The sequence below is a fragment of the Caretta caretta genome, chromosome 12 (assembly GCF_965140235.1).
Source record: "Caretta caretta isolate rCarCar2 chromosome 12, rCarCar1.hap1, whole genome shotgun sequence".
NCBI classification, from domain to species: domain Eukaryota; kingdom Metazoa; phylum Chordata; order Testudines; family Cheloniidae; genus Caretta; species Caretta caretta.
The window spans coordinates 40127447-40152761 of NC_134217.1; the positions used below are offsets into that span (position 1 = coordinate 40127447).

The following is a 25315-nucleotide window of genomic DNA, read 5'->3' on the forward strand; positions in this document are numbered from 1 at the left end:
GCAGATTCTGGCCATTTAAAAATCAGGCCCTTAAAACGAGACTGGTCAGAGTACTAGAGGGTGTATCCTAGGGGCAGTCCTGCACCAGGCTGGGAACTAGGTGGCCCAGTAGGGTTTTCCCTTTCGTTCTTTAAGCTAAGCCTCTATTAGACAACGAGAGCTGCGGTGTTGTTTAAAAGAGAGGAGAATATCAGTTTGGACCCTGGGCTTTTCCATGCTCGTTCATCCCACTGGTCTTTCTAGTCTGACATCCTGCAGTGCAAGCCACAGCTGATTCTTCCAAGGAAGGCAAGAAACCCCTTTAATGCACCTGGCAAATAGACCTGCAGGCCAGGACTGGGTGCAGAGGCATTGCTAGGAGCCGTTGGGACGCAGAGAGGGTAAGGTGCTGTTGATCAAAAATCAAGGTTGAGGTTCAGAGGCTGAACCATGAGACGAGTGAGGCTAGGACAGGAATCTGTGTGAGTATTACCGCTCAGCATTGAGGGGTATTACCAGTGCTCTGGGGCAGAGGAAAGCTTGTGCAGAGCAAGAGTATCTAACATACTCACACAATGAAAAATGAAACATCAAAGGGTCATGAGACATTCTGCCCTGTAAGGAAACAGCCTAGATAGATGCTAGCGACAGGAGTTCTGGCACAGGTTCTTTTCATCCTGCTGACAAGAGGCTCAGGGAGGCTTTTTCTAACCTAGACATGAGCCATAAAGACAGTGGGGATTGTTGCTTCATAATAAAGAATGAGGAGTAGCTGCGCTCATCCCAGTCCAGTAGTGAACCTCCACTAGCTAAAGGCAGGGAGAGTGGGGAGGGCGGCTCGGTATTCGTCATTTGCAATCTGAATTGTCTTATCAGAAGCCCCTTGCCTCCCAGATACTTAGAGGAGCTCCCAACGTGTCTCCTTCACTGCTGCATCTCTGGTTTCCTCAGCTCAGCTGAATTGCTCATTCCAGCAAGGAGTGGCTTATTAGCACAGCTCTCTGTAAGATGCCCTTGAGTGGGGTTTTTTTTTCCAGGTGTAAACGCCAGAGGGAGGCTATACCAATGCCTTGCATTCTTTCATCTCGGCAGGGTTTTGCCCTTTCTCGCAGCTTGGCTCTGACAGCAGGCTCTGAGCTGCTGTGCATAGAATACAAACAGGCTTCCAAGTTCAAAGCATGACAAGAATTCCATTCCAGGCTGGAGGCGTTTTTTTTTTTAATGCTGGGTGCTCCAGGGGTCTCCGGGAGAAGTTTTGAGAGCCGAGTTGGGTTGCTTAACCCCTTCTTTACCAAGAGTTCCTAGTCAGACCTGACAGCTTTCACAAACAGGGGGGAGAGGAAAGCAGGATGTTCAGATTCAAACTGTGTTGTGATTCTGGTCCACCTGATGGTGTGGGTGGGGCGGGGGGAGCCAAACGCAGGGAAACATTTGCATCTTTACCTCTCTTAAAATTAGCCATTAGGGCACTCGGAGGGTCTGTTCTCTGCTTGGTGAACGCACAGCGGCTGCCATTAGTGTTAATGGGAGTTAGGCACGCGCACTGAGCGGCAAGGGTGCCCCTAAGCTACAAATCTACTTGGCAATTTTATTATGTAAATAAATGGTGCTTGCACATACACCTGCTGCTGCTGCTCGTGGTAATGTTCATGGCAAGATATGTAAACAAACAGCTATTCCCTTCCAATGGATTTATTTCCTTTCTTCTGAGCCATTAAATTACCTCCGGATTCTATGCAGGTACAAATCTGTAGCGGTGTAAAGATTGCAGTCTGCCTTGATAGACTCTGACCCACAAAGCATGACAGCTGGCTATTATTTTCAGATATTGTTTGGGGGTTTTTTAGTCACCTGTATTATCCTTAATGTATTGGCTTCTTGGGACACCTGCACCTGCTACAGGACTTTAACTGCTAGGGGTCAGATTCTGCTCCAAGTCAGTAACAACTCTCTCATTAACTCTGCTGGGAGCCGGGTCAAATCTGAAGTGGGTCATTGGAAAACCAGAACCTGCTCATGTAATCCAGCCCCCGCTCTGCCTCAGAAATCTGGCTTAATTTACCTTAACCAAGGATGAAATTTTCCCCTTAACATAGGATATAAATGGGGCTTCAGTGATACATAAAGCCTGGTGTGGGCTCTATGCTTGAGGGTGAATTTCACCCTGAATTTTGTCCTCCCCTGCCTCCAGTACAAAGGATCATGTGAGGCTCCTCAGGTTCTCTAATGCTGTTCAGTTATTGATGGGACCTACCTGGAAAGCAGCCAGCTCCTCTGAAAAATGATGTACCCATTTCCTAACCATAGAAATGGCTCTCTTAGCTGTACCTGTCATTCCAGCTCTCGCATCTCTCTGCCATTCTGTGGGTGCAGTGGAGTTCTTTGGCAGTCAAATGGATTGCATCTAAGGACATCTGCTGCCAGTGGGACCACTAAGGCACTATTTCTTCGCCGTCAAAGTCCCAAGATATATGCAACATCCATATTGTACATTTCATGTCTCCCCCTTGGGCTTCTGTACTCAAGAAGTGAGATGTCTGCATATTCACCCTGTGCAAATCTAGTCCTAGTCTGTTGGGAAGGTGAGAGGCACGGTGTGAAGGCTCCTCCACATCGCTCAGTTGGTGTCCCGGGAAAGGGGAGCCCGGGAAGGTCGGGGGAGGGGAATCGGATTCCTTATGAATAATTTGTACATTATTAATATGCATGTGTTTTTTAAAGAAATTTCCAACTCTCCCTCTCTGTCGCTGTCTCTCCTCTCGGCAGCCTTTGATGCTTTATTAATGATCACAGTGGAAACCAGTCAGACACGATCCCTCAATGGACAGGAATGCCAATGGAGCCTTTGAACAGATTGGCTCCTAATGCAAAAGCCAAATGGTTATTGGGGCCATTGCATTCAGAGAAGTCATCCTGCAAATCTGTGTGAACAAGTTTCACTCCTCATGGCCGGGGACAAATCCCAGAGAGGGTCCTCAGAGGCAGCACCTTGCTTTTGTGAGGGATTTGTGGGGTAGCAGGTCCTTGGCACCACATTGCCCTGGGCTCTCTGGTCACTTTACAGGGCATACACTCAGTCAGCATGTGGTGGGAGCTGTCCAAAGAGCAGGGTTCAGAAAGAGATTTCTGGCTTTACAGACCATGCCAGTGGGGATTGAGCTCAGAGGACAGGGGACACTTATGACCCAATAGACATCTATGGAATCTGGGGTGTTGGGTGTTGCTGCTAATTAACAACAAAGCAGGGGAAGGATGCGAGCCTTGTGTTGTAAAAAAATGTGGCCATGACAGTAGCAGCGAAATGAGCTGAGAGAAGCTGACGAGCGGCAGTGGAGGATCAGGTAGAAGATAGGAAGTGGAAACAGACAAGCAAAGCTGGTTTCTGACATGTAAATGCCAGGCACTCTGAATATAGTGTTGGGGGGTTCCCTATAACTGTAAGAATTTACATTGTCTCATTTCAGCATGTCTGATCCTGTGGCCCCAGTACATGCTCAGGGCTCGCTGGCGTCACTGGGAATCCTGTGTACATGAGGGTCTGCCCAGCTTTGTTAAACAGAGCAGGCCGCAATAGTGAAATACACTTAGAAGGAAACAATCTCCTCCTCTCCATTAACAGACAGAATGGATTCTCCCAGGGTATCTGAGAGACACTGAGCAGTCCATGCAGGTAGCTAGGACTTACTGTTTCTGAGTGCGTCCTTGTGCAGATTTTCCATGGTCATCCCAGCTGTAAGACTGGGCTGCAAGTTATTTGGAGCTGCAGCTCTCCTGTTGTGCACAGGAAAGATGCCACTAGCATGCGTTTGACATCTTTGCTAACGTTCTTGTCCTAGGCCTTGTCCCCTGAGGTTGCAGGAATGTTCAAGAGAGGATTCCTAGATTCAAAGGCCAGAAGGGATTACTGTGGGGTGGGAGGGATAGCTCAGTGGTTTGAGCATTGGCCTGCTAAACCCAGGGTTGTGAGTTCAATCCTTGAGGGGGCCATTTAGCAATCTGGGGCAAAACTTGGGGATTGGTCCTGCTTGGAGCAGGCGGTTGGACTAGATGACCTCCTGAGGTCCCTTCCAACCCTGGTATTCTATGACTGTGATCATCTACTCTGACCTGCAGAGCACAGGCCAGAGACCTGCCCCCAAATCATCCCTAGAGCAGAGTTTTTATCAAAACATCCAATCCTGATTTAAACATTGTGAGTGATGGAGAGTCCACCGCAACCCTTGGTAAATTGTTCCAATGGTTAACTACTCTACCTTTCTCTGCTAGACTGAAGAGCCCATCATTAAATATTCCTTCCCCGCGTAGATATGCTGTAGACAGAACTAAAATGTCACCTGATATGATAGCATATTGGGCTAAGGAAAACCATGAGCAGAAAAGGAAGCTGGTGGTGTGGGGTTTACAGGTCAAGAGCAGGGGTGTGGAAGTCAAGACTCCTGGATATATTATTCCTGGATCTGCTTCTAGCTTGCTGTGGGGTCTTGGGCAAGTCACTTAACCTCTCTGTGCCCTTGTTTCTCCACCCGTAAAATAGGGATAATAGTTCATTGGGTGAGTTTTAATTAATTACTGTTCGTTGAGCACTTTGATACGCTTGGAAGAAAGTTGGTATAGAAGGGTAAGGTGTGTCCTACCCCCAGCCCAGGTTGTTTTTTTAAGCATGGCACTTGTACAAGTGTGGACAATGTATTGCCTTGTGTAGAAACGTAGGATTCTGGAGATGCTAATAACTGGTTTTTAGCTACAGTTTGCGCCAGTTACCTCTGGAGCAGCTTCCTCCTAACCAAGATGGCTGACACCTGTGACAAATGTTGTTCGTTTCCATTTCTTAAATCATGCTAAAGTTGCCTCTGTTATTTAGCCTATCATCTAGCATTTCATTGAATAGATACATCCCCATACATCCTCATTGGCAAGGCTGTGTGAATCCCCTTCAGGAAAAAGGCCATCTCTGATCAATTCCAGGAATGCAGCATACTATGCAAATGTTCAGAATTCACTGCACATTAGGTTAGCATCTCCAGTGAACAATCAGTTGTGTACGATGAGTCAGTTAGCTGAGATTGTTCATCTTGTCTGACTGGGGATCAGCCCCATAGCTGCTAGCTGAACTTTTGATATCACTCATGGTAAGAGATCAGAGCCCAAGTTCTCTTGATAACAGGTCTGTTTCGGTGAAAGCGGATTTCCCCTCTTAATTAATCGCCTCTTATTTTCACCAGGCACTCTAGCATTGGGGTTTCCTTGGGCTCTGCTCTGGTAAACAGCAGCAACTTTTGGAGAAGGGAGGGAGGAAGGCTGGCCTTGTGGTTCTGGCATTCAGGAGAGCCGGGTTGAGGTTGCAGCTGTGCCACAGACCCCCGTATGACCTTGAACAAGTCATGCTTTTTGCCTCAGTTTCCCCTCTTTCAGTTGGGAATAATACTCCCTACTTCACAGGTCAAAGGGGTGAAATACAGTGGTGGGCGGGGCCATGCATGCCCCTAGATAGATTGATTCTGTTCTCCACAAATCTTTATTTAGAAGATCTACGACAGCAGCTCACTGTCGACTGTGGAGTCAGTAAAACAATTTGCTAGACAATTATTCTTGCAAAATGATGACTCTAGAAAAGCGTGAATTGTAGTTAGGATCTGAAGCAGAAATAAAACTGTGTTCAGCTGTGCAGAAGCGAGACACGTCCCACTCTGTGTTGGAGCACAGTCAAAACAGGAGGAAGTGGGGGGACAGGTGGATAAGAGGATGGGTAAATGGGCCCTGTCACATCCAGGTTGCCAGCTGGAATCCAGCTAGGCTGGGAATGACTGAATGACGTTGGTGTCTGGTGACTCCCAGGTGCTAGTGTGAGATAGGCTAGTGGGTAGAGCTCCGCTCCACCTTTGGAAAAATTTCTGTGACAGCTTATTGGCAAAGAGAAGCCAAAGACTGAACGGGTGACTGATCTCACCCCTCTGGTGGCTCCGCAGCTCAGAGTCTCAGCATCTCATTGGCAAGGGCAAAGAGGAAGCGCATGCTACACCTGCTCTGTGGACGGCTAGATGACGTCAGTCGGTCAGACACTTATTTCCCCAAGTACCAAAATTCACTCTCAGTGAAAAGGCGGAGGTAGAGGGGGAGAACATGCCATGATGTGCATCAACTCAGTGCAGACAGGTGCTTAAAATGAGCTGTTGACTTATTACAGAACATTTTAGGGACTGGAAAGAAGGCAGCTGCAGCTTTGAAGAGGATGCCAGGGGGAGGGGCAGGTTCGTTGGACTGAGAGAGACACAATCCAGCTGGTGTGCTAGTTTCCCATTGGAAGTAACTGGTTATGCATTTACCAGTGTTGTGATGGGGGTGAAAATAAGAGCAAGTTGTGGCCAGCAGGTCTCTGACTCCTTTTCTGTCACACACATGGGGATTTGCTGGCAGTAAAATCTGCCCCAGTGCTTCAGAAAGGTCAGCTCAGCTTGCCACTGATTTTAATTTAGGCTGAAACATTTACACTTTCTTTAACTATGGCCAGAAATGTTTGCAGGGGAAGAGAGACAATGAAAAACTTGGCATTAGAAAAAGCCAGAGCAAGGCCGGGGGACACGAGGAATGGCCAATACAGTAGTGCCATGGCAAGCCCTGGGAAAATGCAGTACTTACGGGGCAACTTGGGACCAGTACCCTGGAGTGGCCTGAATGTTGTCTAAGAAAAATAGCCAAAGCAGGATAGAGAGCTGCTGTCTAATGATACTGTACTCCGGGCTGCCTTTTCGTGTTCTGGGTGAATTTGCTGATGAAAGTGAGGAATTAATAGCCCTGACTAGGGCTGGAGCCGTGTAACTTCTGCCACGCAGCTCTGCCAATCCTGAATCTCCTTCCTTAGAAGTTTTTAAGGTCAGGCTTGACAAAGCCCTGGCTGGGATGATTTAGTTGGGGATTGGTCCTGCTTTGAGCAGGGGGTTGGACTAGATGACCTCCTGAGGTCCCTTCCAACCCTGATATTCTATGATTCTACGACTTGTGGCACCCCCTGTTATTCCAGTCTTGGACTGCCCCCCCCCCCACACACACACACAGCTGCTCTGCCAGTTCACTTTAGTTCTGGCCTACAATGCCCACTATTCCAGCCTCTCACCTACTTCTGCTGTTGCATCTCATTCCTCTTGTAACTCCTGCTATTCTAGTCCTGGCCTTCTCTCCTCAGCAGAAACTGCCAATCATGCTAAAGTGGGCTGTATTATCCATTGCTGATAACTAACAAGGATAAGCAATCACTGGAGCCTGGACTGAGCCCAGGAAACTCGTGTCACTGTTGTCAAGGCAGCTGCTAACCTATTGTAGGTCTCCAGAGGTAAAAAGCCAGTGCATTGAATAGCTGTGCCACCAAGCTGCCATCTCCATACACTGGGTTCCAGAGAAATGGGATCCGGTTCATGCTACCTGTTTAAGGACTTTGCAGTTGTGTAGGCCAGGTGCAGGGGAGCTAACATGGGAAACTCAGTCTTGTCTGTGTGCTTTCAGTGCTCTCCCTTTCCCAGTGCACCATAAATAAATTCTCCTAGTCCATCCTAGCACACTGTATCAATCTTGTTTAATAGACTGGAAAGCTTATTGCATGGCGGCAGGTCGCAAGGAGTGTTGAGGTGATGGATTGTGCCTTCCCGGAGTCGAGCGTCGTTGATGTATAATGAAATATTTATGATTTATTCCAGCTAATAAACTGGAATGAAGTGTGTGATGTATGTGAGCAGATGGGAGAACTATTGATGCAGTTTTCATTGTGTGTGGGGGGAGGGGGCAGTTTATGTCCCTCTCAGACACACACACGCGCACGCACATCCCTTCATACCAGGAAATGCGCACTTCGCTTCTGTGAGCATGGCAGAGCTGAATTCCATTGTTAATCTTCAGTTCTTTCACCTAATGGTTTGCCACCCCATGCCCTCTTCCACACCTGTTACGAAGAGCAGGAATCCTGTAGTTGTAGCCAGCTATTCCTTTTGAATTTTAGACTTTGGGCTTGCTGTCCAACTGAGAGCTGCAATCGTGATCCAAACTCAGTAAAATAACAAGGCCTTCCACTTCTCCCACCATGGCCTCAGTCAGCTGGGAGGCTGGAGTAGCATCCCCACTATGCCGAGCTCCAGAACCTTATGCTCTTGATGTTTCTGCGTTACCTACAAAAATCGTGTTCATGGGTTCCCCACACACTGGGAATTCCGTAGCCAAAACAGAGGAAAATCCCTTTATTTCACCCTCTGCTTCCTGTATTTGTTATAGAAAGTTGATTTGCAAGAATTTTGTGCTCACCGGGGTTGTAGCAGGACCTGGATGCCCAGCTCTTAGATTTTATCCTTCTCGTAATTCTTAGGGTGTTTTTTCTGCAGTCAGGAAACAATATGGGAAGAGGCAACACCATTTTTGCACAGATTCCAAGGCCAGATGGGACCATTGTTATCATCCGCTCTGGCCTCCTGCATAGCACAGGGCAGAGAACTTCCCCCCAAATAATTCCCAGAGCAGAGCTTTTAGAAAAGCAGCCAACTTTGATTTTAAAATTGCGAGTGATGGAGAATCCACCGTGACCATTGGGAAATTGTTGCAGTGGTTACTTACTCTCACTGTTAAAATTTACACCTTATTTCCAGTCTGAATTTGTCTAGCTTCAGCTTCCAGTCATTGGATTGTGTTAGACCATGCTCTGCTAAACAGAAGAACCCGTTATTAAATATTTGTTCCTCTTGTAAATACCAATAAACTGTAATCAAGTCATCCCTTCACCTTTTCTTTGTTAAGTTAAATAGATGGAGCTCTTTGAGTCTATCACGATAAGGCAGGTTTTCTAATCCTTTAAGCATTCTCCAGGCTCTTCTCTGAACCCTTTGCAATGTATCAGCAATCTTCTTGAATTGTAGGCACCGGACACAGGATTCCAGTAGCGGGTGCACCTGTGCCAAAAGTAGAGGTAAAATAGCCTCTTTACTCCTACTCAAGATTCCCCTCTTTATGCATGCCAGGATCGTAATAGCTCTTTTGGCCACAGAATCACCATGGGGGCTTGTATTCAGCTGATTATACACCACAACTCCCACATTTTTTTCGGAGTCACTGCTTCCCAGGATAGAGTCCCCCATCCCGTAAGTATGGCCGACATTCTTTGTTCCCATATGTATATACTCTATTTACATTTAGCCGTATTAAAACACACAGTGTTTGTTTGTGTCCAGTTTACCAAACGATCCAGATCACTCTGAATCAGTGACCTGTCCTCTTCATTAATTACTATTCCACCAATGTTTGTGTCATCTGTAAACTTTATCAGTGATGGTGTTATGTTTTCCTCAAGGTCACTGATAAAACCACTAAATATTGTAGGGCCAAGAAATGATCACCGCGGGGCCATGCTGGAATGCACCTGCTCAATGACAATTCCCCATTTACAATTACATTTTGAGACTATCAGGTAGCCAGTTTTTAATCCATTTAATGTGTGCCATGTTAATTTTATATCATTCTAGTTTGTTTAATCAAAATGTCATGTGGTACCAAGTTAAATGCCTTTCTGAACTCTTAGGTATGTTACATCAACACTATTACCATTATCAACCAAACTTGTAATCCCATCAAAAAAAATATCAGATTAGTTTGACAGGATCTATTTTCCATAAACCCATGTTGATTTGCATTCTTTATTAATCAAGTCTCAGATCAGCTGCTCCATTACCTTGCCTGGGATCGATGTCAGGCTGACAGGGCTATAATTACTTGAATCATCCTGTTTACCCTTTTTTAAATTGGCCCAACGTTCACTTTCTTCCCATCTGGAGGTTCCCCAGGGCTTCAAGATTTATGGAAAATCAACTTTAACAGTCCAGTGAGCTCCTCAGCCAGCTCTTTTAAAACTCTGGGATGCGAGTTAACTTCTTCCCCTCAGCTGATTTGGTTCATAAAAGTATATAAAAATTGAATGATCTAGAAGAGGGAGATCAGGAATTGGTGTCCTTCCTGTCTCCTAACACAAGAATAAGAAGACAGTCAATGAAAATAAAAGGTGGGAAATTCAAAACTGACAAAAGGAAATGTTCTTCTCACAACTTGTGATTTAAACTGTGGAACTCACTGCTACAGGAAGTTGTGGAGGCCAAGACCTTGGTGAGCTTCAAAAAGGGATTAGACATTTATATGGATAACCGGAATCTCCAGAGTTATAATAAATGATGGCAAAAATTTTGGAGGGCTACTAAACCTCCTGCTTCAAGGGTTAAGACAATCTAAGAGACAAGGATGAGATGTAATGTGAGGGGCAGATTAGCCCACAACTGCCTAATGCAGATTGCTTGCATCTTCCACTGAAGCATCTCGCACTGGCCACTGCCAGAACCAGAACACTGGACTAGATAGACCTGGGGTCTGGTCCAGCCTGGCAATTCCTGTGTTCCTAGGTATTTTAGAGACCAGAATAAGAGATAGGGAAACTGAGGCACAATGATGTTGGGAGCCTGATTTTCACTATTCACTGTTGCTTTGCACAGCTTGGGTAACTGGAGAATACAAAGAGCCAGGTATGCGTCTCACTGGCCTTTGCTCTGCCCAGTTACCTGTTCTGTCTGCGGACATATGCATGTGCAGTTGCATGTCCGTTTGTGAAAATCTGGCCCTGAGTCCCAGATTCTCTGGTGCCCTTTGTTCACCTTGCACCCTTCAGCTCCGGGGAGGAAGGAGCCCTAAGTGTCTTGCTCAGAAACACATGAACTTGATGGTAGTGCTGGGATTAGCACTCAAAAATTCCTGGTTCCTAGCCACATACTCAGTCTGCTTGGACCATCCTGCCTTTTAAAATCAGTCAATATATTAAATGGTAACCTGGGGCTGCCAGAGTGTGACCCCTGCCTGCCACCAGTAGCACAAACCCAAAGTAAAATGAAACAGTCAAAGGAAAGGTACGCACAAGAGTCAACAACAGGGTAAAGCAGCTCATGTTCAAAGCCTCCCACACACCATCTAATGCCCTGTGCCATGAAAAAGAGACAAACCATGTTCCACCCCCTCAGCGTACCAGAGTTGTCCCCCTGCTGTTCCATTTTCCTGCCTAATTAGTTCTTGTTTGCAAAGCCCTTTGAGATCCTCAGATGAAAGGCGCTGAAGAAGGACAAAGCGTCATTATTTCTGACTGCCTCAAAGAAGGGCTCCTCGAGGGTCTCACAGCTGGGATACCAATTGTCTCACCGATACGCTAATTTGGAGAGCCCTGTGATTCTCCAGGTACGGTCTGTGCAAAGGAATCCAGTAGGGAGGACGCCTCATTCTGTCTTTGCCCCCTCGAGCTGAGAGATCGCTGTGCCAGCCAAACAGCCAGCAGCAGGGAATTCCTATCAGAGCTTGTAAAGAAAAGCTTCAAAGCTCACAAAAGAGCAGGCTGCAGACCCATCAGGATCCTCGTATCAACACTGCTTCAGCAGAGGCACAGAGACTTCCTGCTAGCAGCCAGCAGCTTGGGGCTCGATCCACAGGGTGTATATGGGGAATGTCCCTTCTACACTGAGCTTCCCCAGCTTGGATCAGAAATAATTTCCCATCGCTTCGGCTGGCGTCTTGTGTTGGCACTAGCATTACTGTTAACACCATTGCTTTGGGCGTTCACTGCAGCACCAGTCACCTGGGGATGATGGAGATCTTTTAAATGCCATTTAAATTCCGTTGGAAAGTCTGTGTGTCAAAGGGGATGTAATGGTATCAGGACCAGCTGAGGAGATGCACCTGGTTCGTGAGGCAGCTCTGAAACAGTAAACATTCATCTTTCACTGTGATCCCGTCCTCATGCCAAACAAGTTAGATCTGATTCAAAATGTTTCGCATGTACAACAAGCCAAAGCTCTAAGCGGGAACAGTTTGGTCGTACAATAATGTGACACCTGTCGAAACAGCCGTCGGGCCTGATTTTGAAAGTCCGCCTCTAATTTGTTTAAGCAAATGGGAAGATGTAGCTTTGCACCTGCAACACCTGACTGAGCCCACAGATCAGGGAGTTAAATGGCTAACTCATGTGATTTGCCCCCACAATTAATGGTGAGCACAAAATGTAGGCAAAGTTGGTTGTGAGTGTAAAATTGTGCTGGCAAAATTACAGGGCTGGGTTGAGGGCCACTTTACAAATGGGGCCCCAAAATGGCTAGGGCTAAAGCCCTCGGTCCAGAGCTTACATTTCCGGGTTAGGAGCCCAGGTTGGACAGTTGGGAATATCTGGGGTCTAATCATGTTTTGTTTAATGCTGTTAAATGGCAAACCCTGTTCCAATGTCACAGTGTGGCTGGGGCTAGCTAACAGGGCATTGCTAGGGAGATGTTTAGGGGGAAGCTCTTCATATCACTGAGGTGACGTAGGTGGAAGCAGGGCTATCCACGGAACTAGCTTAGAGCACCCACTGTCACTAGCTTCTGGTAAACTGAAATATTTCCATAAGGCCAAGTGCCTGGCATGTATCTGTGTCACAGGTGGGGTATTGTAGCTGCCTGGGCTCTGCAGGGTGCGCTCAGCTCAGCTCACACTGGGTTTCATGCTGATCACCCCGCTTAGCCCAGACAATACTCCTTGCTCCCACTCCACTTTCCTTCTATTGCATTTTTGCCCCACAGATTTTCTACAGCTGATCTGCAGTCTTCTTCCCCCAGAAACAAATAACTTTGAGTGAGATAACGAGGGAGCTAAGGAAGAATAAGCCTAGAGCCTTAGAGGGTGAAATTCAACCCAGCTCAAGGCCCATGTGCTGCTCAAGTCCTGCTTCATCACCGAGGCCCTCTGCAGAGGGGTGAATTTCACCCTGTGAACACTGCAGGAGCAGAACGACACTAAGAACCCCCAAGAGAACTCAAGAACCCTTGGAACAGCTGGTCACAGTATTAGCTGCCACCGTGGCAGCAGGTTAAAGTCACTCACTTTTTTCTTTTTGCTTATCTACAAAATACATTTCCTTTCAAGCTGAGGTTTCGCTGCTTACTAATGTAATGGCACAAGAGAATGGCCGTTAGCCCTGTTCCTCACTGGGTGAATTATCAGAAGTTCTAATTAGGATGACCAGATATCCCAATAATCTCGACTGTCCCGATATTGAGCGGGTTGTCCCGCGTCCTGACCAAAGTACGGTCGGGACGCCACTAGTCCTGATATTTCGTTCGGGCGCGGTTTTGTTGTTTTTCTTTTTTTCCTTAGGCGGCGGTGACAGGCATGGGGAGCGCGTTTTCAATTGTTACACTCACCAGGCACGTCCGGGTCTTCGGTGGCACTTCGGCGGCGGATACTTCAATTGCTGACGGGCTTCGGCGGTTGTAAGAATTGAAAAGGCACTCCCCCTGCAGCGGTCCCGATGTTTTGTATTTAGCATCTGGTCACCCTAGTTCTAATGCCATTTAGAGGTCACCTCTGTAGAAATTATAGTGGGCCTTGTATGTGGTTCTGACTATGGACCATAGGTTCACAGAGCAATGACAAGGCTTCCTGTCCCCATGTCTGAATTGTGAGTGCAGCTTCCTGTGATTCCTACAGGGAGAGCTGTGCGTTTATAACAAAGGGCTTGGAAAATACAGCTTTGAAATAGGTGTTTCCTCTTCTGAAGCCATCAGTGCCCATTGCCTCGCCTTCCCCTTTGCAGGGTGAGTAGTTGGGCCTTTGTGGGCAGCTCCCCACTGCACAAGCACCCTGTGTGCATAATTGGATGTAGAAATGTCTTCTAGTGATTGCAAAGGCTGAACATTTAGATGTTTGATTTCAGCAAATGGCTGAACACTGCTGGTGCAAAAGGGGAGACCAGAGTAAGGATGGGTTTAATCAGGCCAGCTGTGTCCTAATGTCCTACTTTCCTGGCAGTTCACTGCTGGGTTGTTTTTTCCCTATAATTTGTGCTAGCTCTTCAATCCTGCAGAGCCAGTCTAGCTACCGGAGCAGGGCTGGGGCCTGTTCCGCCTCAGGCATCGTTGGTAAAAGAGGCAGGGAAGTTCTGATTCCAGGTTTTTTCATGTTGCTGCTGTACGAAGCAGAAAGCCCGCAGCCTGGTTTTCACGTGCCCAGCTGGGTTTACGGGCTGTGTTCCCTGTAAGCTGCGCACTTGGGCGGCCGAACAGGAGAGATTCAAATGCCGCCCAGCTGATTAGAGATCGTGCCAGCAGCGTGTGTTCAGGTGCCCCTCCCTCCACGTTGCTCCGTCCTGCAGCTGCTCCCGGGACCCTCCTGCTGGCTGTGCAGAGTGTGGGGAGGGTGCTGATGTCAGGGTGTCCCCCTGCCCCTGTACCCCATCTCCGCAGAGCAAGGGAGAGGGGACAGCTTGGCTCAGGTCTCGGAGTGGCTGTGGTGAACGGTGAGTGACTGAGTGCCTCTCTTAAAGTTACAGTGCACTGTTTCTGAGATCTTCCCAGAAGCCAGCTCACACAGTCTCTGTTTTTTGTTTCTACTGGTGGCGCACATCTGCACATACCTCGGTACACATAACAAAATTTATTCTGCACGTGGATGGAAAAAATTAGAGGGAACATTGTTTACGGTGCTGGCAGATAGAAAGCATGTCTTTGATTTGTAAACTTCATGGAGAATGCATCTGGAGCTAGCCAGGAACGTCCCTTCTCGGGGCTGATGGGAATGCACTTGACAGCACGTGTTGGAATAAGGCTGGCCTTTATCTATAGGGACCATTAATGCAAAAAAAAAAAAAAAAGTTGTAAATAACATAAAGAAACTGACAAAAGCCAAGAAAGTCCAGGTTGTAATTGACAAGCCAGTGTGGTGGCTCAGTGTTCACTGGTGTGTCAGCTCTGTGCTCTCAGCACCACCAGTTCGTGTCCCCACTAGGGACTTAGGCTGACACTGTCATAACATCAAAGATTGCAACATATGTTTCTGAGGACTCCCTCCTTCTTCCGCCCACATGTGCCTTTTATTTCCAGACACCTGGGTTCAAATGTGCCCTAGGTCAAGAGTGAAATGAGATTAGTGCTCTCGCTCTGGTTCCCAGTGGAGATTGTCTCTATCACAAAGCCGTCCTGATGCAGGACTTGCTTTGTTGGCAGGCTCCGCTTAGCACCATTCTGCAGGGCTGATGAACGATGTCACTGAGCAAACATTTCTCAACCGCTAGACCTCTAATTTAATTTCTCTTTTTAATTGTGCACTGTGGGTCAAATCCATCTCTCGTGTAACCCCCTTGGCATCAGGGGGCGGAGCAGTCAGGATTGTTGATAAATTGTGTAGTTAATTGCTTGACCACGCTTTGGTTCGGTATGAAATATATTCAAAAGACCAAGTAACTGCTGTCAGTCAGGTTTATTGCTGAAAGTCAATAATCATGTAATCCAGGAAGAAAGGCTCAGTACAATACTGGTTTCTGGGAAGCTATCCCATGCAGCGCTGTTAAATTCATCTTACACAGAAGTTACACGTTTCAGCCAGCAGTATTTTTAGGATGACTTTGCAAGTTACAAAACTCTTTACACATCACTGAAGTCCAACCCATCTGTTCGTACCAGTTCCTTAACGTGCTGTTCTGTTCCTTCCTTGTCTTTGTTTTGGATCCTAGAATTCCAGGAACTGGAATGTAAAGATACTTTCTCCACTTGTAGCAGGGCAGGACAGGCATGTATTTTGCCTTTGATGAATTTCTCATTGTCTAATGCCAAAGCTGACTTCAGCTTTGCAAAGTGTTATGGGATACTTAGCAGAAGTGAATGGGATTATAGAAGGACATAGGCCAATGTAGTTCATGTAACTGCTAGAAGTACATATATACACAGTACAATGATAGAGTGGCATTATGTGCTTAATGCATATTAATACCCGTGATGTGGATAATACATATTGATAATGTGATACATATTAGCCCATCATATATTGGTCAACAATATTGCTAACACTCTGTAATGGGTGATAAAGTTGACCTAATAATTCAACTCTTAACATAGTTCTGGCAGCGGGGTCTGCCAGTGGCGAAGACACTCTCCAGCCCAGTTTTATCAGGACAGTTTTTCCTATGCATTCCTGCTGTCCCAGTAACTTCTTCCAGGAAACACAAAATGTCCATGTGTTTCATTTCGTCAGTCAAAATGTTTGTTGCTTTATAAGCACAAAATGTTTGTTCATGACACATTGCTATCCCCTGTAGAAGTGTTTCTGTGTTTACCAGGAACAAGTGATCCAACAGAACGAGTGCTCATTGTGATGAACAGTGTTAGGAGTGAGAAGTCTAGTAAGCGTGGACATGCTTAGCGCTGTCCTTCTGCTCAGAAGAGCATGTTAATGACCCTTGTTCAGTGTGTCGTCATAAACTCCTTCAGACACTGACACAGACAAATCCTCCATTCTGAAAAATCCACCTGTTAGGGTGAGTCAGCCGGTGTGTTTTCGTGTTCTGCGGGCACTGAATGAACGGACTCGCAGCAGACGGTGGAGTGTCCAGCATTCAGACGCCGCAAGGAGGCCCATGCGTGCCTCAACAAGCTTCCAGCACTGCTGGCACCAGATATGATTTCAGGGTCTGAGGGGAAGCCATTATTTTATTTTAAGTCTGCATGTGGGAGGGGGACAGTCATTAAACAAACAGCAGCATCTTCTTAACTAGTCTCACTGGAGTAGGAAACCCCTCTTGGCGGGGAGCCATCTAGTGCTCTGTTGTTCTGGATATACTGGCTTACTTGATAGGCTGGTAGCAGATGGCACAGGGCAGAGGGTAATGCGCCTGTCCTCTGTGCACCGCCATTCCCAGGAGCCCTGGAGGAGTGACACGCATAGTATGCCCTGTCCTGTCAACAGTGGAAGGGATATCCAGTCTCGGCAGCTCGGGGTTTAGAGAGAAGAAATGGGAAGGGAGAGAAACCAGAGAGAGGGAGAAATCACAGAGCATGTCCCTGGGGTTAACAGCAGTAATAATAATGCCAAGTAGTAACACAGCTGTCTGAGGCCACAGAGTGTTTGCATCAGACTAGGGGTGTTGTTGATACTGGTGGGACAGGAGCCATCCCAGGGCAGAGAGGTGGCGCGTGGGGGTCCCATTCCCTTCTCCCAGTGAGTGCCCCCATTCACCCCTGGTTACTGTTACCTTCTTTTTCTTATTGCTTAGTGACTATCTGGGAAAGTAGCAGCTCCGGGTGCGGCTAGTAGGAAGCAGAAGTTTTTTGAGAACCTTCCAAAAGTGGCAACATGGAATCCAACTGGGATCCGGCTTCTGGCCAACCAGAGCAATAGCAAGTACTTAGCTTGCTGAAAAGAGTGTCTGGGGGCATTGGAGAGATCAAAGCTGCCCCAGGACTCAGGTGACCCAGCTTGCAAGGGTTATCTGCACGAGGGAGAGCGAACGGAATCTGCCCACACACACACCGCTCCTGGTTCAAGACAAGGGGGTGTAATTAACGCCTTGGCACATACGACAGGAGGGTTGGTCTTGACATCCCAAGCAGAAGATGGTGAAGTTCCAGGAGGAGGATGAGCAGAGAAACCCACTAATTTTCAGAGGGTGCTACCAAAAGATCACTTAGCAGGCGCACTGCTTCCCCCTCCTGGGCCAGCCTTGAAGAGGAAAAACAATGGCTTTCCCAGTGACATTGCTACATGCATTTCTTAAGGAGATGGTCGTGAGAAAGGCTGGAGAGCTGAGAAGCCTTCCCTGTGGACCCACACACCTTGGGATCATGCCACATCAAGGGGATAGCAGAGATGCTTTAGAACAGAGAGCTAGATCTCCACCTGGGAAAGAAATCTGCAGTTGTATTATTTCCTATCTCACGACCTTCACAGGAGCGATCAGGGGCATAATTTCCAATCTGCTATAGAAGCAGAGAAACTTTCTATCAGCTTTTCTAGTAGACCTTTCACCAAACCATTAGCATCGGCTCCTCGTCCCAAATAGCAGCCGTTGGGGAACTGGGTCCACTCCAGTCTTCTGTGCTGGGTGTTATATTTTCTCAAAGCTGGGCACAAACACTGTCGCTTGCCCTGGGTCAACTTAAGCCCAGCCCATATTTGTGAACTCAGCCTTCCACAGTACACAGCTAATGGCAAAGACATTTTGTGTAGAACCAACCCCCTGTTCTGAACCCCCAGTGCTTTCTGTCATTCCAGAGGAGCTCCCTTATCAGGAGTGGCTGAACCCACACATACTGGAACACTGTACTGCAAAAGGGGCTGTCTGCCTGCTAATCTGTGGTCGTGGTTTCTACTTTTTTATGGTGTCAGAGTTCCTGCAACAACACCAAGCACACCTCTAAGAGCTCTGTCCTGCGGTGCTAGGCTAACACCCCACCTACAGAGCGCCTCCTTCAAGGGAGCGCAGCCCAGTTAATTCAGATAAAGCTGGAGATAAAGCTATGGGGGAGTGAGTGATCTCATCAGTCACAAGGTACTTTCACTACTGACATAGAGACCTGGGTTCAGATACGTATCACATCTCCAGCTGAATTCATTTGGTGGACTTAACCCATTCCTATTGGACAGCTGTCTGTTTCACATAACTGGCACCGTGTGCGGAAAAATGGCAGCTCCACTTTGTGTAAATAGTGACGGGTGACATGGACACCGCTGTTTGCTGTTGAATTAGGTCAAAATTCCCTCTCTTCCTGGCTTCTGTTTATGAATACACCCCTGGTCGCTGGCTCAAGCACCTGGTTTTCCACGCCCGCTCCTCACTCCTGAAGTCGCATTTCAATTAATGTTTCATTCTACACATCTGTCAGTCTCACAGACTGCCCTGATGTTTAGAAAACACGGGTCATTTATCACATGGGGCATGAATTCCTTTCAACCGCCAAGAGTCAAATATCAGGAGAGTCCCCGCTTAAAAAAAATTCCCATCTCTTTAAAATATTCAAACAGTTCTTGATATACATGGGCACACTTTGATTATTGCACATGAGAAACCAAACTCAACACAGGAAAATCTGGGGATAATGTATCGGTTCCTGGTTAAACTGAGGGAAGTGACACATGCAGATACAGCATGTGGACGCCCGATTCAGTGGAAATGCACATATTGTTGGAATTGACCCAGATTCAAAGCCTGGGTCTAGCCGCTCAATTTCGAGGAGGAAGAGTGGTCCTATGACACTCAACAGCAACTGCTCCAGCAGACTCAGGTGCATGGTGCCTGGCTTCAGAGAAAGGCCCGTCCAGAAGTATGGCATCATCGGAGAGGGAGGGTGATCCTAAGGGCTCCATAGTGGGCAAAGGAGAGAGAATCCTCATTGTTAGGGCCCTAGCAAATTCGCAGCCATGAAAAATGCGTCACGGACCATGAAATCTGTTCTGCCCCCTTGAAATCAGGCCTTTGGTGTACTTTTACCCTATACTATACAGATTTCACAGGGGAAAACCAGCGTTTCTTAAACTGCGGGTCCTGACCCAAAAAGGGACTTGCAGGGGGGTCACAGTATTGCTGCCACCCTTACTTCTGCGCTGCTGCCTTCGGAGCTGGGCGGCTGGAGCGCGGCGACTGGTGGCTGGGTGCCCAGCTCTGAAGGCGGTGCCCTGCCAGCAGCAGCGCAGAAGTAAGGGTGGCAATGCCATACCAGGCCATCCTTACTTCAGCACTGCTGCCTTCGGAGCTGGGCGGCTGGAGTGCGGCGGCTGGTGGCTGGGTGCCCAGCTCTGAAGGCGGTGCCCTGCCAGCAGCAGCGCAGAAGTAAGGGTGGCAATGCCATACCAGGCCATCCTTACTTCAGCGCTGCTGCCTTCGGAGCTGGGCGGCCGGAGCGCGGCCGCTGCTGCCACCTGCAACTCCTTTTTGGGTCAGGACAGATTTAAGTAGCTGAAATCATGAAATGTCTTGTCTTTAAAATCATATGACTGTGAAATAGGCCAGAGTGGACCGTGAATTTGGTAAGACCCTACTCATGGAGAACTAGAGCTATTCATCTCTGGAAGAAACTATTTGCAAGCCCAGAGATAGCCACGGAGCATCATGGCACTGGTCGGTCTATGCCCAGCCTGGGACCATGCACCGAGATACCCAGAGCTGAGCACATCGGAGAATCAAAGCAGTCCCTTTGGATCCTTCTTGCTGCCTCTTTCACGGAGACCCCAGGCTTTGCAGCATGGTTGGCTGAGTTTCCTGGGCCAGCTGATAGTGGCTACAGTCTCTCTGCTACTGCAGCTTTTTGGGGTAGCCTCGAATACTCCTGGCCAGCCTGTTCTGCAGCCTTTAGGCCAGACCTCCCACGGCTAGGAGGATATTCTGAGCACTGTGGCTCCCTGTGTCCTTTCACTTACCAGAGTTCCATTTTCCGAACCAGCATCAGAACCAGCAGGGGGAAGCAGGTTAGCGCCAGGGGGGCTAGCGAGGAAGGGCTCTTGAACTGCAGCAGAGCTGATTTCAACCACTCAGGCCTTTGTCTGAGGCTCCTGTTTCATGAGCCGTCTCCTTCCGATTTGAGCTTTCCCACCAGCAGTGCAATCAGGTTCGTCAGTGAAACCACAGTGGGGAATCAAGCTCAGTGTGTGGACACAATGCAACTGTGTGTCATTAACGAGAGAATGGAGATTGACGGATAGGTTAAAGCTAAGAGTTCTCTTGTGCTCCTGTCAAGAGTCTGCAATTGAAGTCAGTAGTCCTGAGACACTCCCCCACCCAGCCCAAAGGGTGACAAAGGTTCTATTAGCAAAATGTGACTAATCATCTTAACTAGCTATCGAAGTGCAGCCCAGCTTGTTAAACATTTAGCCAGGCTGTGCTGGGATGACCTCTCTCCTCAATCTTCCCAGACTGCAGTACAAGTGACTAATTGTTTATTTGATCACACCTGCCTCACTCGCTCTCTGTGAGCCCTCCAGAAAGAACCATTCTAATTCAACTCGCCGTTTGGTAAAAATCCAGTCCTTGTAATGAAATAGCACCAGCCCCCTCTTTTCATCATAACCAGGTCTGGTGTGGGTGGGGTTAACCCCAGGTTTAGAAATCGAACTCCTCTCTAAAGCCTCCAGCACTGTCTGCTGCGGTGGAAGTAGCAGGCAGCACCTCCCCACACACGCCAAACACACTCTTGGCAGGTGTGGGTCCCACTGGGAAAGGATTAGTTGGGTTCTGCTGACTCCCTAAGGCAGGTAACTCATTACCCTAACCAGAGGTGCAAGGGGTGGAGGTGGCTGTCTAGAGAGAGTGAGGAAGGATCTAGCAGTCCTGGTGCAGAGACCTAGGAACAGCCAAGCCCAAGGAAAAGGTCTGAGATGAACCTCATGCTTGATCATTGTTAATTGTCAATAAAACCAGGAAGGGGTGAGCTGGGAGTTGATCTAGTGCGTGGATTGTGTCCAAGCACATTGGGAAAGGAACCAGCCCACAGCAGAGGTAATGCATCTTCTTATTTGTACAGCTTTCAGATTCAAGATTTTTTATTTAGGAAGCCAGAGTACCACTCTTCACTTTTCCTTCTGGTGGGTGGACAGTCCTTTCTGGGAGGGAGGCAAAGCAAGGCTATCTAACCTGCTCTCAGTCTATTGGTATCCCTATGTCGGAGATCTCCACACCAAGCCCTGGGGACAGTGTGTGTCATCCCAGTGGGGCTGCCTGGAGCCTTAAGATGCTCAGCAGAGAATCTCTTCAAATGCTTGCTGGCCAATAGCAGATGTCCTGCAAACAGCAGCCAGCAGGTCTCTTCCAGAGATGAGTTTTGACCAGTGCTTTGAACGTGGCTCTGTGGGTGTGGTGGCACATGCTAAGCAGCAGCAGTAGGACCCACTGGATCCACGCCTGGCAGCACGGAGGGTGCTATCTGAACTGATCCGTGTGGGAGTGGCGGGACTGGGAAAACAGGCAGGGCCATAAGGAGGAAACGGCTGCTAAGCAGCATTTGCTCTGTTTGCAGGAGACACGGCAGTGTATAAAGAGGGCATGTACTGGATCAAGGGCCGCACCTCTGTGGACATCATCAAAAGCGGAGGCTATAAAATTAGCGCCCTAGAAGTCGAGCGCCATCTGTTAGCGCACCCCAGTATTGCAGGTAAGGTGCAGCACCTTGTGTTCTCTGCTCTTGGCTTTGAAGGGGTGCGGGCAAATCAAAGTGTTATTGCTCAAGGTGAAGAGCTGTACCTGGAGATGGTCCCAGGGCAGGCAGGCACTGGGCAAGCTTTCCCCAGGCATCTCTGTCCCAGCTTGCAGTGCCCCCCAGGCCTCCAACTGACAGGAGACTAGTGAGGATGCTGAATTGGGCCAGAATTATATTGAAGCCCAAGTCTCAAGAGCGGGTCTCTGAGCGTGTTTGCAACCATGGCCGCCCAGTAACAATGCCCCATGAGCTGCCTGTGGTAATGTACATTGTTCCTCGCAGAGCTCCATTCTGGCCATGTTAGCTGCCGTGTTGGTTTGGTTTTGTCTCTGTGCTGTGCAGTAATGAGGATAGAAGGCATATGAGGGAGGTGCCGTTGGGGAGCCTTGCTTGGGTCACAGCAGTAACCCAGAAGAACCCAATGTGAGACTGCCTGAGGGTTCTTGCCTGGAGGCTGTTTCACGGCCTTTCCATTAGCAGGGTTGGGTGTGAGTGACAAGCAGACTGAATTCAGAGCCTCTGTGACTGAAGCCAGGAAACTCACAGCCAGGTGCAGATTCAGCAGCAGCTCACGTCAAATTTTGGAAATGATAAATTTTCATTAAACCTTCCCTGACCTCCTTGCTGACCCTTCATTCGAGGAGGGAATCAGTGCACCACCAAGGCGGGGTGCCCAGTAGGGGATGGAATAAGTGCAGGGCAGGACAGTTCTCTCTTTATCCAGGCTACTTGGGGAGCTTTTCCGCTCTCTATTAGACCCTGCCATTGGACGAGTTCCTGATATTCTTCTGTCAGCTCTACCCTGTTACTCCTAGTAAATCCCCTCCCTCTACCCCATCCCCCCCCCCCCCCCCGTCGATGTTCTCCTTCCCTGTACGTGGCTGTTCCTGCCCACCTGACCATTGTCTCGGCAGCTTGCAGAGTTAGCTCTTTTACACTCTTCTCCTGGTCTCTTGGAAATGGGGCTGAGTAGCTTCAGGCTGAATCTTTTGCTTTTTCTCCAGATGTGGCTGTGATCGGACCTCCAGACGTGACGTGGGGCCAGCGGGTCAGTGCTGTGGTGAAATTGCAGGAGGGTGAGATGCTGTCTCTCAAGGACCTGAGGAGCTGGGCAAGGTAAGTGCCAGTCATGGGACAGTGCACAGCAAATGCTGTAGTCTACTGTTGGTGGGGTTGATAGCACCACCTGCTATTAAGGTTGTCCGATACTTCCCATTATAATACCCTTTCATTTGCTTATAACTTTGCCAAACTTCAGCTCTTTGAGTTGCAGTTTCCATGGGACTTGTATGCTGAATTATTTTAAGTTTTAGCCAATATGGTTCAGCCATTTCCAAGAACAAATTATGGGGGGGAAGATACATTGATTTACCATAAAAAAAAATTCTGGTTACCTTTTCTTTGAGAAAGTCTAGTGCCTACGTGCTTTGGAACAGGGCTCTGAAATGTAGCCAGAATTGGCCACTGAGTCAGGAATGTGCCTTTTGCTGTTCCCATGAAAATCCACCCAAATTTGGCCACGTTATAAATCTCTGAAAAAACTCAGTTCACACATGCTGTCAAACGGAGAGGACAGACCAAGTGGGGTCCTGCAGGGGATAGTCCTGGGGCTAGTACTAGTCAACATTTTCATTAATGATGATGATGATGATGGAGTGGAGAGTATGCTTATAAAATTTGCAGATAACCACACACTGGGACGGGGTTGCAGGCACTTTGGAGGACAGGATTAGCTCAAAATGATCTTGATAAATTGGAGAATTGGTCTGAAATCAACAAATGAAATTCAATAAGAGCAAGTGCAAAGTACTACACTTAGGAAGGGAAAATATGCACAACTGCAAAATGGGAAATAACTGGCTACGCAACAGTACTGCAGAGAAGGGTCTGATGGATCACAAATCAAACATGAGTAAACAGTGTGATGCTCCTGTGTAAAAGGCAAAGGTCATTCTGGAGTATATTAACAGGAGTGTTGCATATGAGACACATGAGGTAATTATCTTGCTCTTCTTGGCGCTGGTGAGGTCCCATCTGGAGTACTGTGTCCTGTTTTGGGCACCACACTTTAGAAAAGATGTGAACTATTTTAGAGAGTCCAGAGGAAAGCAAGAAAAATAAGAGGTTTAGAAAATACAGTCTACGAGGAAAGGTTGGGAAAGTTTAGTCTAGAGAAAAGATGGCTGATGGGGGACCTGATACCAGCCTTCAGATATATGAAAGGTCGTTATAAAGAGGACAGTGATCAATTGTTCTCCATGGTCACTGATGGGTGGACAAGAAGTAATGGGCTTAATTTGCAGCAAGGGAAATTTAGATTAGATATTAGGACAAACTTCCTAACAGTAAGGGGAGTTAAGTACTAAAATAGTTTACAAGGGGAGGCTGCGGAATCCCCATCCTTGGAAGTTTTTAAGAACAGGTTAGAAAAGTGGCTGTCACCGATGGCCTAGGCTTACTTGGTCCTGGCTCCGCATTGGGGGACAGACTAGGTGCCCTCTTGGTCCCTTACAGCCCAACATTTCTATGAGTCTGTGCTCAGGAGAAACTGTTCAGGGTTTAGCAGCTGCAATCCCGAAAGATTCCACCCTCACTGGCCTGCGCCGTCCCCTCACTGCTCCTCGGTGTGACTGCCAGTCGGAAGGCATATATAATATAGTTTGGTTGTGTGTAATTATTGATGTAAGTGCAGAGTGATGGAGAGGCAGCATGGGTCCTGTGTTCTAAGAGATCAGTAGGAAGACATGGTTTCATTTGGAGACCACTCATAGACAGCTCAAAGGGGCGTCTGGTGTGAACGGCCCGGAGCAGCGAAAACACTCTCAGGGCATCAGCCGGTCTGGTAGTTTGGGGCGTTGGTCGCCAGAAGGGGTGAGCTGACTGAACCCAAACAAAACCAAAGTGGTGCACTGGGTTAGAGCCGAGCTGTAAGCAGCACTGTCTGCCACAGGGCCTGGGGCTGCAGAAAGGTCAGCAACTCCTGAGAGCCGGGTGCTAACTACTCGCTGTGCAGGTGGTAATGGAAAGGAATGGGCTGCGCTCCCCAGAAGTGCGCTTGACGAATGGTGCGGTAACGGTCTGATTCTCTGCCACACTAGTGGAAGTTACACCCTCGAAAGCTAGAAGGGGCTGTGCAGTGAAGTGGGGGAATGGGGCACAGTCACTCATGGAACACACAGTGTAGCAGAGAACAGGAGCTAAAGCAGGGACCTTGGGGCAGAAGCATCATGTTTCCTCCCCAGTTGTTTCCACCAAAGCAGGGACCTTTGCTCAGGTCTCTGCCGATAATGCTGCTATCTTCCCCCCATCCTCCTTCCTGTCCATTTGTTCATCAGCCTTGGGAAGCCCGTCCA

At 48.0% G+C, this 25315-nt stretch overlaps 1 protein-coding gene across 2 annotated transcripts in view; it reads left to right on the forward strand.

The window, feature by feature from the left end:
* The window catches only part of ACSF3 (acyl-CoA synthetase family member 3), a 108926-nt gene that overhangs the window by 79444 nt on the left and 4167 nt on the right, over window positions 1-25315 (forward strand). For both annotated transcript variants that reach the window (XM_048816495.2, XM_048816496.1), the window contains exons 8-9: window positions 21783-21917; window positions 22967-23078. In XM_048816495.2, coding sequence (XP_048672452.1) covers window positions 21783-21917; window positions 22967-23078 — 247 coding nt within the window. The remainder of the gene's footprint in view (window positions 1-21782; window positions 21918-22966; window positions 23079-25315) is intronic.